The sequence below is a fragment of the Molossus molossus genome, unplaced genomic scaffold (assembly GCF_014108415.1).
Source record: "Molossus molossus isolate mMolMol1 unplaced genomic scaffold, mMolMol1.p scaffold_m16_p_10, whole genome shotgun sequence".
In the NCBI taxonomy this organism is placed as follows: domain Eukaryota; kingdom Metazoa; phylum Chordata; class Mammalia; order Chiroptera; family Molossidae; genus Molossus; species Molossus molossus.
The window spans coordinates 42,325,886-42,339,541 of NW_023425345.1; the positions used below are offsets into that span (position 1 = coordinate 42,325,886).

At 37.1% G+C, this 13,656-nt stretch overlaps 1 protein-coding gene across 7 annotated transcripts in view; it reads right to left on the minus strand.

Annotated features, from left to right (window-relative positions):
- Positions 1–13,656, minus strand: part of KIF21A (kinesin family member 21A) — a 154,842-nt gene that overhangs the window by 18,781 nt on the left and 122,405 nt on the right. For 4 of the 7 annotated variants that reach the window (XM_036251203.1, XM_036251205.1, XM_036251204.1 and 1 more), the window contains 6 exons: positions 10,542–10,602; positions 10,126–10,180; positions 7,258–7,472; positions 4,522–4,629; positions 2,558–2,686; positions 230–268 (listed from right to left, as the gene is read on the minus strand). In XM_036251203.1, coding sequence (XP_036107096.1) covers positions 230–268; positions 2,558–2,686; positions 4,522–4,629; positions 7,258–7,472; positions 10,126–10,180; positions 10,542–10,602 — 607 coding nt within the window. The remainder of the gene's footprint in view (positions 1–229; positions 269–2,557; positions 2,687–4,521; positions 4,630–7,257; positions 7,473–10,125; positions 10,181–10,541; positions 10,603–13,656) is intronic. The other 3 variants (XM_036251207.1, XM_036251206.1, XM_036251208.1) reach the window with 2 other exon arrangements.

A 13,656-nucleotide genomic window follows, 5' to 3' on the forward strand; every position in this document is an offset into this window, starting at 1 on the left:
AATATCACAAGCTTTTATGTTATTATACAAAGAAGTTTGCCACTACTTTGTCTAAAAGGTACATCACAAAAATATATATTAACATGAGTATGTTTTAAAATATTAGTGCATCTATATGGTTTACAACAAGTTATGCATGCAACAAAAATGAGACTTGCTTAGAGTTTCTAGGAGGGCATTTTAGAACATCACGAAATGCCAGAATATAGAAAAGATAGAAAGAAAGTACCTGTGTCCCTCCGACAGAGAGGAATCACTTTCATCAGACCTACAGTGAAAGAGTTAGAATTATGAGGAGAAGGAACAACAGATGTCAACAGATAAAGACACCGAGATTGAACTGAAAATCAACAGTATGAATAATAGAAATACAGCCAACACTTCCTTTATCATGCCCTGCTTCTCTATTTGCACTGGATATCAGCAAATTCATTGTATAGCTAATTCAGGTAAACTATTCTATTCTTATGTTTTCTACCAAGACTTTGGGGAAAAAAAATTTCTATTGCTGATCTACAGAGTCTATCTACCCTTACTTCTAAAATTTAGCTCCTGAAGAGGAACAGTATCAAGTAAATAAAATATATCACTTCAAGATTCTTTCTAATTAATTGACTAGTACCAGGCACATTTTCTCATTTCAGTAACTATTCATGAATTTTATTCATCCTGATAATTACTTTAGATTTGGACTCTAGTGTGGCAGTTGCATGAATACATTATATGTTTGAAAGGAAAACAAATCACACATGATGTAATAATCTGATTCTACCTTATCTCAGCAACATGGGGTTCAACGAGGGAGTCCCTTAATGGCTGGGGAACTTTGGTGGGGTTTAATAATAGATGACCCACTCCTGTCAGCCTTACCCTAAAATCTCCAAGGCTGGCAGTTGAGTCTGATTATTATGAAAATCTAGTTTGCTTACAAACTAGGTTTGGGGAGAAGGAGGGGAGGGTGAGTGTTGCTGGCATGGAATACAACCAGAAACAACGCACAGGATCTACATTTAGCCAGGGAAGCACGCGAGTGTCAAAAAGGAACCTCAAAAAAGTGACTTAAAAGGTAAGTGAGTTGCTGGCTAACGTGGCTCAGTTGGTTGAGTCATGTCCCATGGCCAAGAGGTTTGATTCCAGTCAGGGCACATGCCCGCGTTGTGGGCTCGATCCCCAGTGGGGGAAGGTGAGAGGGAATGCAAGAGGCTGCCGATCGATGTTTCTCTCTCCCTCTCCCTTCCTCTCTCTCTAAAATCAATTTTTTTTAAAAGGTAAACGAGTTTTTGAAAGTATATAGTAGTTATTCTAAGTTTTGACTTTCAGAGACAACTCAGTCAAATTGTAGGCAGCTGGTAAAACATTTCAATAAAAAATGTGGAACTATGATGAGATTGTCAAGATCATCAAATGACTGACAAAATTTTATGACTGTGAATGCAAGGCAAAAAAAATTTAGTAATTTTTCTACTCACTAGTGAAAAGGACAAAGACATCATTAATGTTCTACTCTTTTCTCAATTAAATGAGAGTGATATGATGTATCAATGTTAGAGTATTTCTACAGTAACACATAATATTTACCTATATAGATCAATTTAAAGGACATGTCATCAGCTGATTAAATTATATTAAAATATAATCAAGAATTGTATCCATAAATTAAGCAGATTAAAGTTATTTCAAAATGATACTGTGTTTCTCTAAATCTATAGAGCCATTTAGCATGATCTAAACATGCTGGACATCTTAAACAGAAGCCTATAAATTTCAGAAATTGTTGATATATACAGAGAAATTATAGCACAGAAAACAAACCATTGGGAGGAGACCGAATATCAAGACATACATATACAATGTTATCATTCAAAATCAAAGCAGCTAAGTCAGAGTTAATAAATACTTTTTGGCAGCATTGTTAGTATTGAATTCTTGCAAGAGAGATTCTGGCTCAATGTGAGAATACATTTTTACTTCATATTTAATGAAAATATTTTCCACATCCCTCCAACTACTCTTCCCTCACAACCCACCCTCAGCCCTATCCCCTTCACCCACCGTGTTTTATTCCAAACACAATTATTGAAGTTTTCTAATGGATTTGTATAGAACAGCCAAAATGATAATATATTCCACATGTAACAGTGGTCTTTGTAAGCTGCTATATCCACCAAAGGCAAAATAATTTGCCTCTTCTCAACTCAGGCTATCTGGATTAAAGGCTTTTGTATGCTCACAGAAGCTAAAGAATCCCAAGAAATTTAAATTTCAGGTCGTCTCAAAGACATTTCAAATCTAATGTTCTTGTAAAAGAGCAAGACAAGTGCTGAAGTGTAGCAACGCAAATCTACAACAGGGAATAATGTTCAGCAGGAAAATAATGTTCTGTAATATTGTCTTTATGGTTCATTTCCTGTTGGAACAACACATAAAATCTGGCAAGAGTTCACAAGTCAGACTCCATCTCCCACACAAAGAGATGGCTAAATGTCTTCTACAGACTGTCATGAAGGGTTCAAACTATTGTAATAAATCGTCGGGGCTCTTTTCCATAACAACTTACTTATCCTGCTGAACTGATGTGTTTCCCTGAGAAACAGTAAGACGATTAAAGACATTCAGTTCATTACGGGGCCGGCTTGGTGGGGAAGGAGGAGGTGAAAGACTAGCCTCTGAGGTTCCAGAATCTGAGCTACAAGAAAAAAGAACATTAAATAGACGGCTTTATTAAATAGACGATTATGATTTGTTAGGAATGTTATATGAAGCATGCCTTTTTTTTAAAAAAAAGCTTTTCATTAGAGAATCCCTTCCTTTATTCCTCCCTTTCTCTTTTCCTTTTTCGTAAGATAAAATGAGCTCTGCTCTCATTTTTTCCCACTGAATTTGGTTACATTGGCCACCAGATGGCACTAAAGCAAAAGTTCTATCTGAGGCACTCTCAAGTCAGTAAAAATAAAGCAAGCCAAATTTACAATGACACAATTTTAGAATCGAGACCAAGATGTTCATTTTACAGACAAGGAAACAGACCCAAAGAGTTTAAGAGTGATTTGCCTACTCAACTGATTCATTCATTTATTTCCAAATTACTTATTTGCTTCATCCTCTACCTCCCAATTATTCTTAAGACATCTGATTCAGTAGAAACAAATTGTATCTTTAAATACAGGAAGCAAGTCCAGCAGGTGTAGCTCAGTGGTCGAGCATCTACCCAAGCACCAAGAGGACACCGGTTTGATTCCCGGTCAGGGCACATGCCCAGGTTGTGGGCCAAATCCCTAGTGGGGGGCATGAAGGAGGTGGCCAATCAATGTTCTCTCTCATCGATGTTTCTCTCTCTCTCCCTAAAAACCAATTTTAAAAAAATTTAAATACAGGAAGCAAGGATGATTAGAAGGATAATATCCATGATGTTCCAGTCAGCTAACCCAGTGGTCAAAGTAGAGAGTGTGCATGCTGACACAGGAAAGGGGATGGTACAACGCTGTCCACTTGGGTACAGAAAATATATGGAAACTTCTTCTTACATTTATTTTATGTTAAAATGTAGACTGGCTTGATATGCTCGCTCAGGGCCGTGCCAAAGATCCACCTGCCGCATGCAGGGCCTGAGGGGTGGGGAGGGGTGCTACACACAGAGGTGAAGGGTGTGGGTGACTCCAGGCATTCTTGCACCTTTCAGCCTGTTGTCCAGTGGTCATCAGATTGTATTATGTGTTGTTCAGTAAATTAACCCTCACAAAACACACAAACAGCTTTGAAAAGATTTTAGCAAAAAAAATCAGTTGGGGATAATAGCCATTGAAACATTAAAAAACAGCAAGAAAATGGCACCACTCACACACCCTCCGACACTCGTTTTTGTCAACCATGTTTAAAGAGGTAAAGTCAGCCCTGGCCGGTTTGGCTCAGCGGTTAGTGTCAGCCTGCAGCCCAGAGAGACCCGGGTTCGGCTCCCACTAAGGGTGCGTACCTCGGCTGCAGTTTGTCCCCGGCCCTGGTTAGTCGTGCGGGTGGTAACCACTCGATGTGTCCCTTTCACGTCGTTTCTCTCTCTCTCTCTCTTCCTCTCTCTCCCTCCCACTCTACCTGAACAAAAAATAGAAAAATGTCTTCGGGTGAGGATAAAAAAAATAAAAATAAAAAAGAAAGAGGCGAAGTCAATGTGCTTTTATCAGATGACAGCCAAGATTAATTTCAAATTTTTCTAGAAGACTTGGATTAATAAGCCTCTCCTCAAGTGTATATTAACTCTTATAATAATACACATGACTAACTGAAAAACATGTGAGAGTGCACATAATCAGGGACAAGTGCTCAAATATTTTACAGGTGTGTGTGACCAAGAAACTTAGAAGACCGCTTAGCCAGGCCAATAGCTGACTTGATTGTCTTGATTAGTCAAATCAGTCATAACCATAGAGCCAGTCTAAATCTGGAAAATAATTTCACTATTGTTCTTCAGCATCTAAGTGTAGCAGACATGTTATATAATCTAAAAGATAAAAAGCATGAGTAACTTACTGTTTTTGTTCCTTGGCCTTTGATTTTTCTGCTTTCTCATATGCCTTTCTCCTGGTTCCAGGGGAAGGCTCTGGAAGTTTTTTTTCTGATAGAGAAGATGGTCTGGAACTAAAATAGAAAAAGATTCTGTAATCATCTAATTTTAAATATGTACATATAACTTTATTTGGCAGATATTCAACCTAAAATTTTAATAGATTAATAACTGGACCTTGAGAAAGATTACTTGGACACACACATACAAAAACTAGAATAGAAAAATATTATGAGTTATTTTTAGTTAATGGACACTTAACGACTATATATTTAATTTTTAAATTGGCAACCATTTCAAATATATGCAAACCTATTATCTTTGAATATAAAAAAATCAATGTTATACTACCAAATAGCTAAAATAAATATTTTATTTTAAACTTAAGTGTTTAAGTTTGATAAGAATCGCTTCAGTTGAAGAAAATTTTCATTAGAGTTTTTTAAATTTATTTTATTTTTTTTTTATCATCCTCACCCGAGGACATTTTTCCATTTTTTGTTCAGGTAGAGTGGGAGGGAGAGAGAGGAACAGAAAGAAACATCGATGTGAAGGGACACATCGAGTGGTCGCCACCCGCACAACCAACCAGGGCCGGGGACAAACTGCAACCGAGGTACGTGCCCTTAGCGGGAACCGAACCCGGGTCTCTCCGGACCGCAGGATGATGCTCTAACCGCTGAGCCAAACCGGCCAGGGCTCATTAGAGTTTTATAAGAACAAAAATATTCGAATTATCAGATATGAGAAACAATGAGATTTAATGAATTATATTAAGACACAGTCACACACAAAATATACAACTATTTAAATTAACTATATTACTTATGTTGTAACTAACAAATTTTTTGTATTTAACATATTCTTGCTTTATAAATTTTAAATGTTGAATAGTAGTTATGTAATTAACAATTTAAGACTATGATTTTTGTATACGGTAGTAATAAATTTTAATTGAAAAAAATGAATTTCTGCTATTCTTAGGCTAGTTATATTAAATAAAAAAACAAATTCATTAAGGAATTGGAAAGCAACATCAGAAAGGGTTACATGATTTGTATTTAAAAGCAAAAACTAAGTATAATTAAACTTTGTGTGTCTAATTTTTCTAATCAGAGGAAATCAAATTTTAGAACTTTTGCATCATTTAAATCATAAGGGCCACTGGAGTAAATTATTTTACTTTATGTAATTAAAGTCATGCAGTAATGACTAATAAAAGCCATTGCACCAAGCACATGACCAGCTCTCATATTTGTGCAGAATTATACAACCATCAGAATTCATGAAAACTTAAAAATAAATCATGCAAAGAGAGAGACTCCATATGGTATTTTCTACCACCTGTCATAAAGGATACATTTTTTTAAATTAAAAAGAAAGGCAAAATGAAGGTATTACCTGAATCTGGATTCCAGGCCACAGATTTAGTCTTGAGGTTCCAAAAGTCTCTACTCATCTGACAGACTACGCTGAACACACGTGTGTTTCTAAAATCTGTTCTCAGTTCTGTCTCACTACCTTCACCAAAAGCATTTCTTCTACTATCATCTTATCACAAAAGCACTGAAGCCATAGCTATATACTGGTTAGAAATCTCTAAGAGCAAATCCAATAGTTAATTACATAGGCCACCTCAAGCACATGCAAGAAAGTTCTCTCATCGTTAAAATTAATTTTGGAACTAAAGGTTGCAGATGGGCTTACTGAATGTAAAACAACAAAAATATCTTCATAAAATGCATCAAGTTATGGAAAACAGAGATATCCGGGGGGAGGGGAGTGTGTTATATTTTATTATTTGCAGAGTCATACAGAGTGTGCTGCTTTGGGGCAGTATTTCTCAATGCCGTGATGTATTTAACCCCTAAATCATTTGCTACATTATATGTGAGGGTTAGTTTGAAAAATATGATTTAAATCTTTACTAGTGAATGACTGATCTGATTTTAATATAACTTTCAAAACACATAAGCACACAATGTACACACACACACACACACACACACACACACACACACTGGCCTACATAGGGAAATCCTTTATCCTCAAGAAAATAATGAAAAACCTTTAAAGAGGATTTGTTTTGAGTAAAATGTTTTTGTTCAGATCATCATAGATGGGAAAGATAATATGCCCTACTTCAAATCTTTAATAATATCAATGAAAATACTTTTTGCAAACACTCATATCAGACATTCTTTAAGGCGAAGAATTAGGAAAGTCCAAAATGTATTGAGTTTGTAAATTGTATTTCTCTTTTTCTTTAAAATAGTCAGCAAGGTTTATTATCCTGACCAGGCCCTTAGAAGTAGGACATAGATAATTTAGAGCTAATTTAAGAGTCTTTAAAGCTTCTGTTTTATGTAATGGTTTTATAGGTACAGCATTAACCTAATTTAGCTGTTGCTAAATACATTTTATCTGCAATTCACAACTCAGTCTTTATAAAAATTATAATCCTGTAACAATGACCCTAAAACTGAGAAAAAAAATAATGCAATTCAACAAAGAACATTTCCATCTCAAATCATTTTGAATGTCCAAAAAATTAGGTAAGATAATACCTAACAGAAATCACGTTGAAAACAAGAGACCGTATTTACATAAAATTTTAAAAATAGAAATAAGGTATTAGCAACATGCATATTAAAAAAGAAAAGCCAAAAGAAAGGAAGTTAGTGTAGCTGGGCCAGACTTACATGCTGCCTATCTTAGAAGGAAAGCCAGATGGGGGAGGGAGTTCTTTTTCCCTAGCAGAAGTAGCACTTGTCTCTGTATTCATTCCAATCTCTTGCCCTTCTGCAACAGGTGTAAGAGGGCCAGGCAAGGAAGCATCTCCTGTACTAGTGTCTGAAGCTAGTTCACTGCTATCTGCATACAGCAATTCCATTTGAGTGGTGGTTCTCCTTCGGGCCTAGTCAGAAAATGGAAGGAAAAGCAATCAGGAGCAAGCTTTTGCACAGATGATGATGAAAGAATAGAGATTTAATATTAGTTTGAAATGGATAAAAAACATTTAGTGTGTCTTTTCCTAGCAAGTGTGTCAAACAGCACATAAGATAGTGACAAGCCAGAGCTATAGCCAGATCAGACCTTTACAGGTCATAGTAATAACCAACATTTGTATTGCATTTACTGTATGTCAAGAATTGTTCTAAACACTTTATTATATTAGCATGTGCTATCATTTTCCTAATTCACAAATGAGGCACAGAGAAGCTAAGTAATTTTCCCAAAGTCACGCAGCTAGGAAGTAGCAAAGCCAGATTCAATACTAGGCAATCTGCCTCCAATATTACTGTGCCATCTTGCCATTCATGGCCAGCTCCTTCAGCATATAATTTATAAAGAAGAATAAAAAGAAAGAAATTACACCAAAATATAACCACAGGGAAGCTCAACTAAATTCTAATTTTTTCCCATGCTTAGATGCTTTATTTATATCAATGTTATACCTGTTGATCGATTTTTGTTACCCTTCTCCCCCAGTGGCTTTTAATCTGCCTCACCATGCCGCCTAAAACTGGTATAGGTTGGTGTTGGCAACATGGTGAGGCAGGTAAAGGTTATTTTCCTCAAACCTAAACTCACTATAAGCATTTCCTTCTTTACTCTTGAAAACCAAATGACTACCCTATTGTTGCTCAGAGTTGTTCTTATCACTAAGGAATTAACAGATAATCATGGTGTGTACCAGACCGTAAGCCTCTAAAGGGCAGGTACCCTGTTTTATTCGATTTTATATTCCCTACACTTCACATCGTGCTGGTACACACCAATTTAAAATATACAGCCAACTCCCCTTTTTCAATGAGGAAAAATAAATATGAGATTTCTCCAGGCATCTTTGCAGTTCACAAGGAATAGGAGGTAGCACTTTGGAAAACTTGGGAAGAGAAACCTCTACGGCCAGTTTTTTATACTGTCAATTCTCAACACTGCCAAGGGCCCGGGGCAGAGGAGAGTAATTTTCTTGGGAATTCCTAACACAGTGGTTCTTTTAGGAGATGACCTGTAGGCCACCGCTTTACAGCTCTCTGGTGTCCCACAAGAGCAGGAATAACTAGGCTTTCACGGGGCCTCAAAGATGAAAGTTACCTTAAGAGATTCTCTCCTCCACTTAAGGCTGGATCCAATCTAGACTAGAATGTTTTCTTTGAGTTCTGGTAACTTCTGCTTAGTCACTTAGAATAATAAACCACAAGCTACATGTGGCTCAAGGACCACACCTAAAGCCTGAAGATGTTTTTTGATTGGTTTGCCCAGTGTTTTAAAGATTAGGAAATTCTACATAAAAATCCATATGTAAGGCTTCTCTTAAAAACAACAAAGGATCTGGTATCCTTAGGCCCAATATTCCACCATGGGGTAAATGAGCAAGTTGACTGGTGGCTACTTGCTTTATGTGGGGCACACATCCTCCTCGAGTAATCACAATGAATCCGACTCGTGGTTTTACATCCAGCCAAATTACTCATTGACCTTACTTGACTGACCACTGGGGCCTTAAATCCATCCTGTCCATTTGCACAGTATTATTCTTTCTGGTCCTGATTCTATCCATTAATTCAAAAAATAGTTAATAAGAATTCTTTGTTTCCAAACATCATTACATAGTTAACTCATCTGGTATCAAATGATACCAACACTCAATCTGAAAAGTATCCTGTGTTTCTTACACATTTAACAGCACATATCATTTATATATTTTTTAAAAGTGTTACAAATATATATTGTAGCCTATTAGCTTTTAATACAATATAATGACTAGGAATTGGTTTATTACTCAAACCACTTCAGGATATTGTTAAACAAAGTAAATAAGAAATACTTAAGAACATACTAGAATGTTAAAATTTCAAAAATCTCCCACCAATCAAAATGATTAATTTTATATGCCACTACAGGTCTACAATTTCATTAGGCAACTGCTTTAAATTGCTATTGCCTAGTAATCTGTGACTATCTCCTATGTTATTAGGAAATGTAGGCAACTTTCATAAATTAGCTCATAAATTAGCACATAAATTTCTTAATGGAGGATTGGTCTCCATAATGATATCTAGTGAGAAAAGTGTAAGAATACAGTAAAGTGCAAATTCCATGAGAGAAAAATTTTTCAACATTACTTATTTCAAAGGGGAATATGATAAAAGACTAACTTTCTGATACATGGAAGCTTTGGTCAAAGCATGCTACTTGCTAACCTATTAATGTCAAGCCTGAGGCCCATGTGTTTAGTAGTGATAACAAAGAACAGTGGGAAGCCCAGCCAGTGTGAGTGTGGCTCAGTGGTGTAGTGTCGACCCATGCAGAGAGGTCACCGGTTGGATGCCCGGTCAGGGTATGTGCCCATTTTATGGGCCAAATCCCCGGGGGGCAGGGGGGGGTGGGCGGCCAGTGGGAGGCAAGCAATCAATGTTCTTTATCATCAATGTTTTTATCTCTCTCTCGTCCCTCCTCTCTCTCTAGACTCAATTTTTAAAAAGAAAAATTTTAATTAAATAAAAAACAAAGAACAATGGGGAAAAGAATATTACCCGCATTTTCCACCCCAGCCCCCATACCTTGTTTTTAGGTTTCACTTCACCACAAAGCTTCATCAGGTCCGAAGACAACGTGCTATAAGCAAACAAACAACCACAAAGTAAAAAGGAACTTATACAAAACTGCATGTCCTCTATGTTTACAACTATGGAAAGAATTATGCATACCCAGCTATGGGAAGCAAAGAGACACAATATTTAAAATCAAAACAAACTAATTTTTTAATATTTCATTTTCCTTACTTAAATATTCCAGCTGTGATGATTAAGCATGATGGAGTTGGGTTTCAATATTACTGTTTCTAGGGCTATTCACTGAGCCATAAAATGCAAAATTATTTCTTTTATAAGGGTAATTGCTTGAAGCAACAAGATGAAAGTGTCAAAAATATTATAGAAACAAGTAAAATCTATTAAGTTCCCAAAGGTTCTCTTACCTTCCTTCAGATCCCGGGCTGTTTAAAGGTGCATCCTCGTCAGTACTATCCTCAACATTTTCTAAAAAAAAAAAAATGTCCAAAATGTAAGTATTATCCACATGCCACACTTTGAATGATGACTGTAATCCCTATGCTACAAAAAACATCAGCCCAAGGGCTCAATTTGGGCACTTTGGTGTTAGTAACTGAATTAAAATAGAAATGTAGAAAACTATTTCCAAAAAAAATCCTCTGATTATATATCCTAGAATGAGAAAAAAAAAACATGTTCAAAATAGAAAAACCACAAGTTTGATAAAACATAGAACAACATTCATAGGATGGAACTGAAATCATGTATTTACCAGAGTATGTATAATTACATATATATATTTTTGAGACTACGTATTTATCCCATGCCTTCCAAATTTTTGAAAACCCACTAAGTAAAATACAAGATTAAAGTAAATGCTTCATGAGCTCCCATTACTAAGCTAACTTCAAAAGTATATGTGTGATAATTCCTTGGTGTGCCAACTGACTTAAATAATTTCCTTTATTTTTTTTTTTATCACCACAAGCACTGTCTTTCTTTCCATTTTTCAAAATTTATTTTTACTACTTTTCAAATTTTTCATTTTTCAATTACAGTAAACATTCAACATTATATTTACTTCGGGCATACAGCATGGTGGCTACACATTTATATTACTTTACTTTTATCTTTGTTTTCAAGTAGAGAGAGGAAGAGAGAGAGTGGGGGGGCATCCAGAAGTTCCACATGGGCATGCAGCTCATTCATGGGCACACAAAAGACAAAAACAATAGGTCGGCATGCAACAGTTTCACAAATGATACAAAGAAACCACTGCTATTTCAGAACAACTCCAGCAGGCTAGTAAAAAAGAGAAGGAAAAGCAAACAAATAAAACTAGTAGGAAGTCAGTAAATAAAACAGCCACTGAAAGTGAATTATTTAAAATGTCAGTGAGCCCACAACGTAGGTACAGGTTTTAAAAACATGCACAATGGACTATAAAATCATCCCAAAGAACCAAAGACATTACAAATAACATATGTTAATAAAAATAGGTGAGTCATCTCCTCTCAGCTTTTAATTTTATATCACACAGGTGGATTGTGCACATAAGTCAACTCATTCCCTTTCTTGCTCGTGGTTCAGCAGATACCATAGCATGTTCAGTGATACTTGATACTTGACAGTATTGTCTAAAAGGAAGCCCCTCTAGGACCTTCTGAGGTGGAGAAAACGGTGGTCTTGAAGGCAATGTGTAATCTCAAAGCCCACCCTTAGAGGGAGGTTCAAGAACTTGCTTCATAGACAGGATAACTGAGTGCTAAGATGACTGAATTAGTTGATAATATAGAAAATGAGGTTATCAAGAAATGACAAACTAGCCTTTATTTACCCACATACAAACGTGGGCTAAATTTGGATAGCTCTTGTAGGAAGAAACTAGTTAGTATTTAAACATCTTATGAGCGTTTAGTAAAAACTCTAGCTCCTGCTTAAGTATGCCTTATTTAGAGATAATTATCTTTTAACATAACCAACTTGGCGAGAGGTTGGAGGAGCCACCACCCAGACAGTCACCAAGCAGACCCCTCCTCAGGACTGAGCTTAGTATGAGCACTACTGTCCATCATTAGGGCTGCAGGACACACCATGACCTCCCTGTCACACTCTCAGCTCTGAGAATATAAACCCAGCCCAATGTCACCTGCTTTTCTCATCAGCACGGGATTGAAGGTAAAGGCAGAGACTTATAACTCCTGAATGCCTTAAAGTTCACTCATGTAAGTGCAAAGTTGCACAATCTCATTTCACTGGAAGTTAACCAAATATTTCCTAAGTTTTTTCTTTATTTTTTTAAAGTTATATAAAAAAGAAGTATACAGCCCTGGCTGGTATGGCTCAGTTGATTGGGCATTTTAGGGCACATGCCCACGTTCGGGGCTCGATCCCCAGTCAGGGTGCATGGAGGAGGCAGCCAATCGATGTTTTTCTCTCACACAGATGTGTGTGTGTGTGTGTGTGTGTGTGTGTGTGTGTGTCCTTCTTTCTCTCTCCCCCTCCCTTCTTCTCTCTCTAAAATCAATAAAAAATATTTTTAAAAATATTTTTTAAAGTAGTGTACAGAAAAGAGTTAATCTGGCAGCGTCAAGACCTCTATCCTTAGAAAGGCCTGTTTGCAAGGTCAGACTTTGTCAGACTTGGCATCTGGCAAAGGGGCCCCAAGGCATCAGTTCATTGTAGCTAGAATTTGTGCAAACAATAAGGCTTAAGTGTAACTCCTGCTTCCCTTCTGGGAGTCTGGGATCCAGGTGTATACTAGACAGAGGGTATCCATGTGATCGGTTCCCAGTAAAGCCTTGGGAGCTGAGTGTCCAGTGGATTTCCCTGGGCATAAATATCGCACACATGTTTCTGCACTTTCATTCCAGGGGGGAAAGTACATTCTGTGTAATCTCTCGTGGGAGGGAGAAACATAAAGAAGCCTGGACATGGACCCCTCCCGACTCTTCTGTGTCTTCTTCCTTTATGACATAGCTGTGTAGCCTTCCTTTTCTCATCAATCTTTGCTTCTTTGCTGTGAATGCAATACTGTGGGCCCCATGACTCTTCTAGCAAATATCCAAAGTTAGGATATTAGCATAAGCAGGGAAAAATAAGAGAAAATAAAGATGTTCTTCAAAACCTACAAGCCTATTAGCAGAGGTTTGGCCCCGGCTCACCCTCCAGCCTTATGTTCCCTCATTCTGTGCCATGTACTTGTTGCTTCATGGCACCAATCTGTTTGAAGACCTCACGCAACCAATATTGTGGCTAAATCTTATGCTTTAGCTTAGTCATTGCATAAGGTTGGCCGCCCTTCCACCTTGTCTTTCACCTGGCTAACTCTTTTTCTTCCTTTATGTTTCAGCTCCCATGTTTCCTCGTCTGAAAAGCCTTCACTGACTCCTCCAGTCTTGTTGGGTGGTCCCATTTGGTGCTCTCATAATCCCCATATGTATCTCAATCACTGCCCTCACTGTAATGTATAATAATCTGTTCATGGCCTGTCACCCTCAGCAAGGCATTAAGGCCATAAGGGCAAAACTGTGTGTCTCA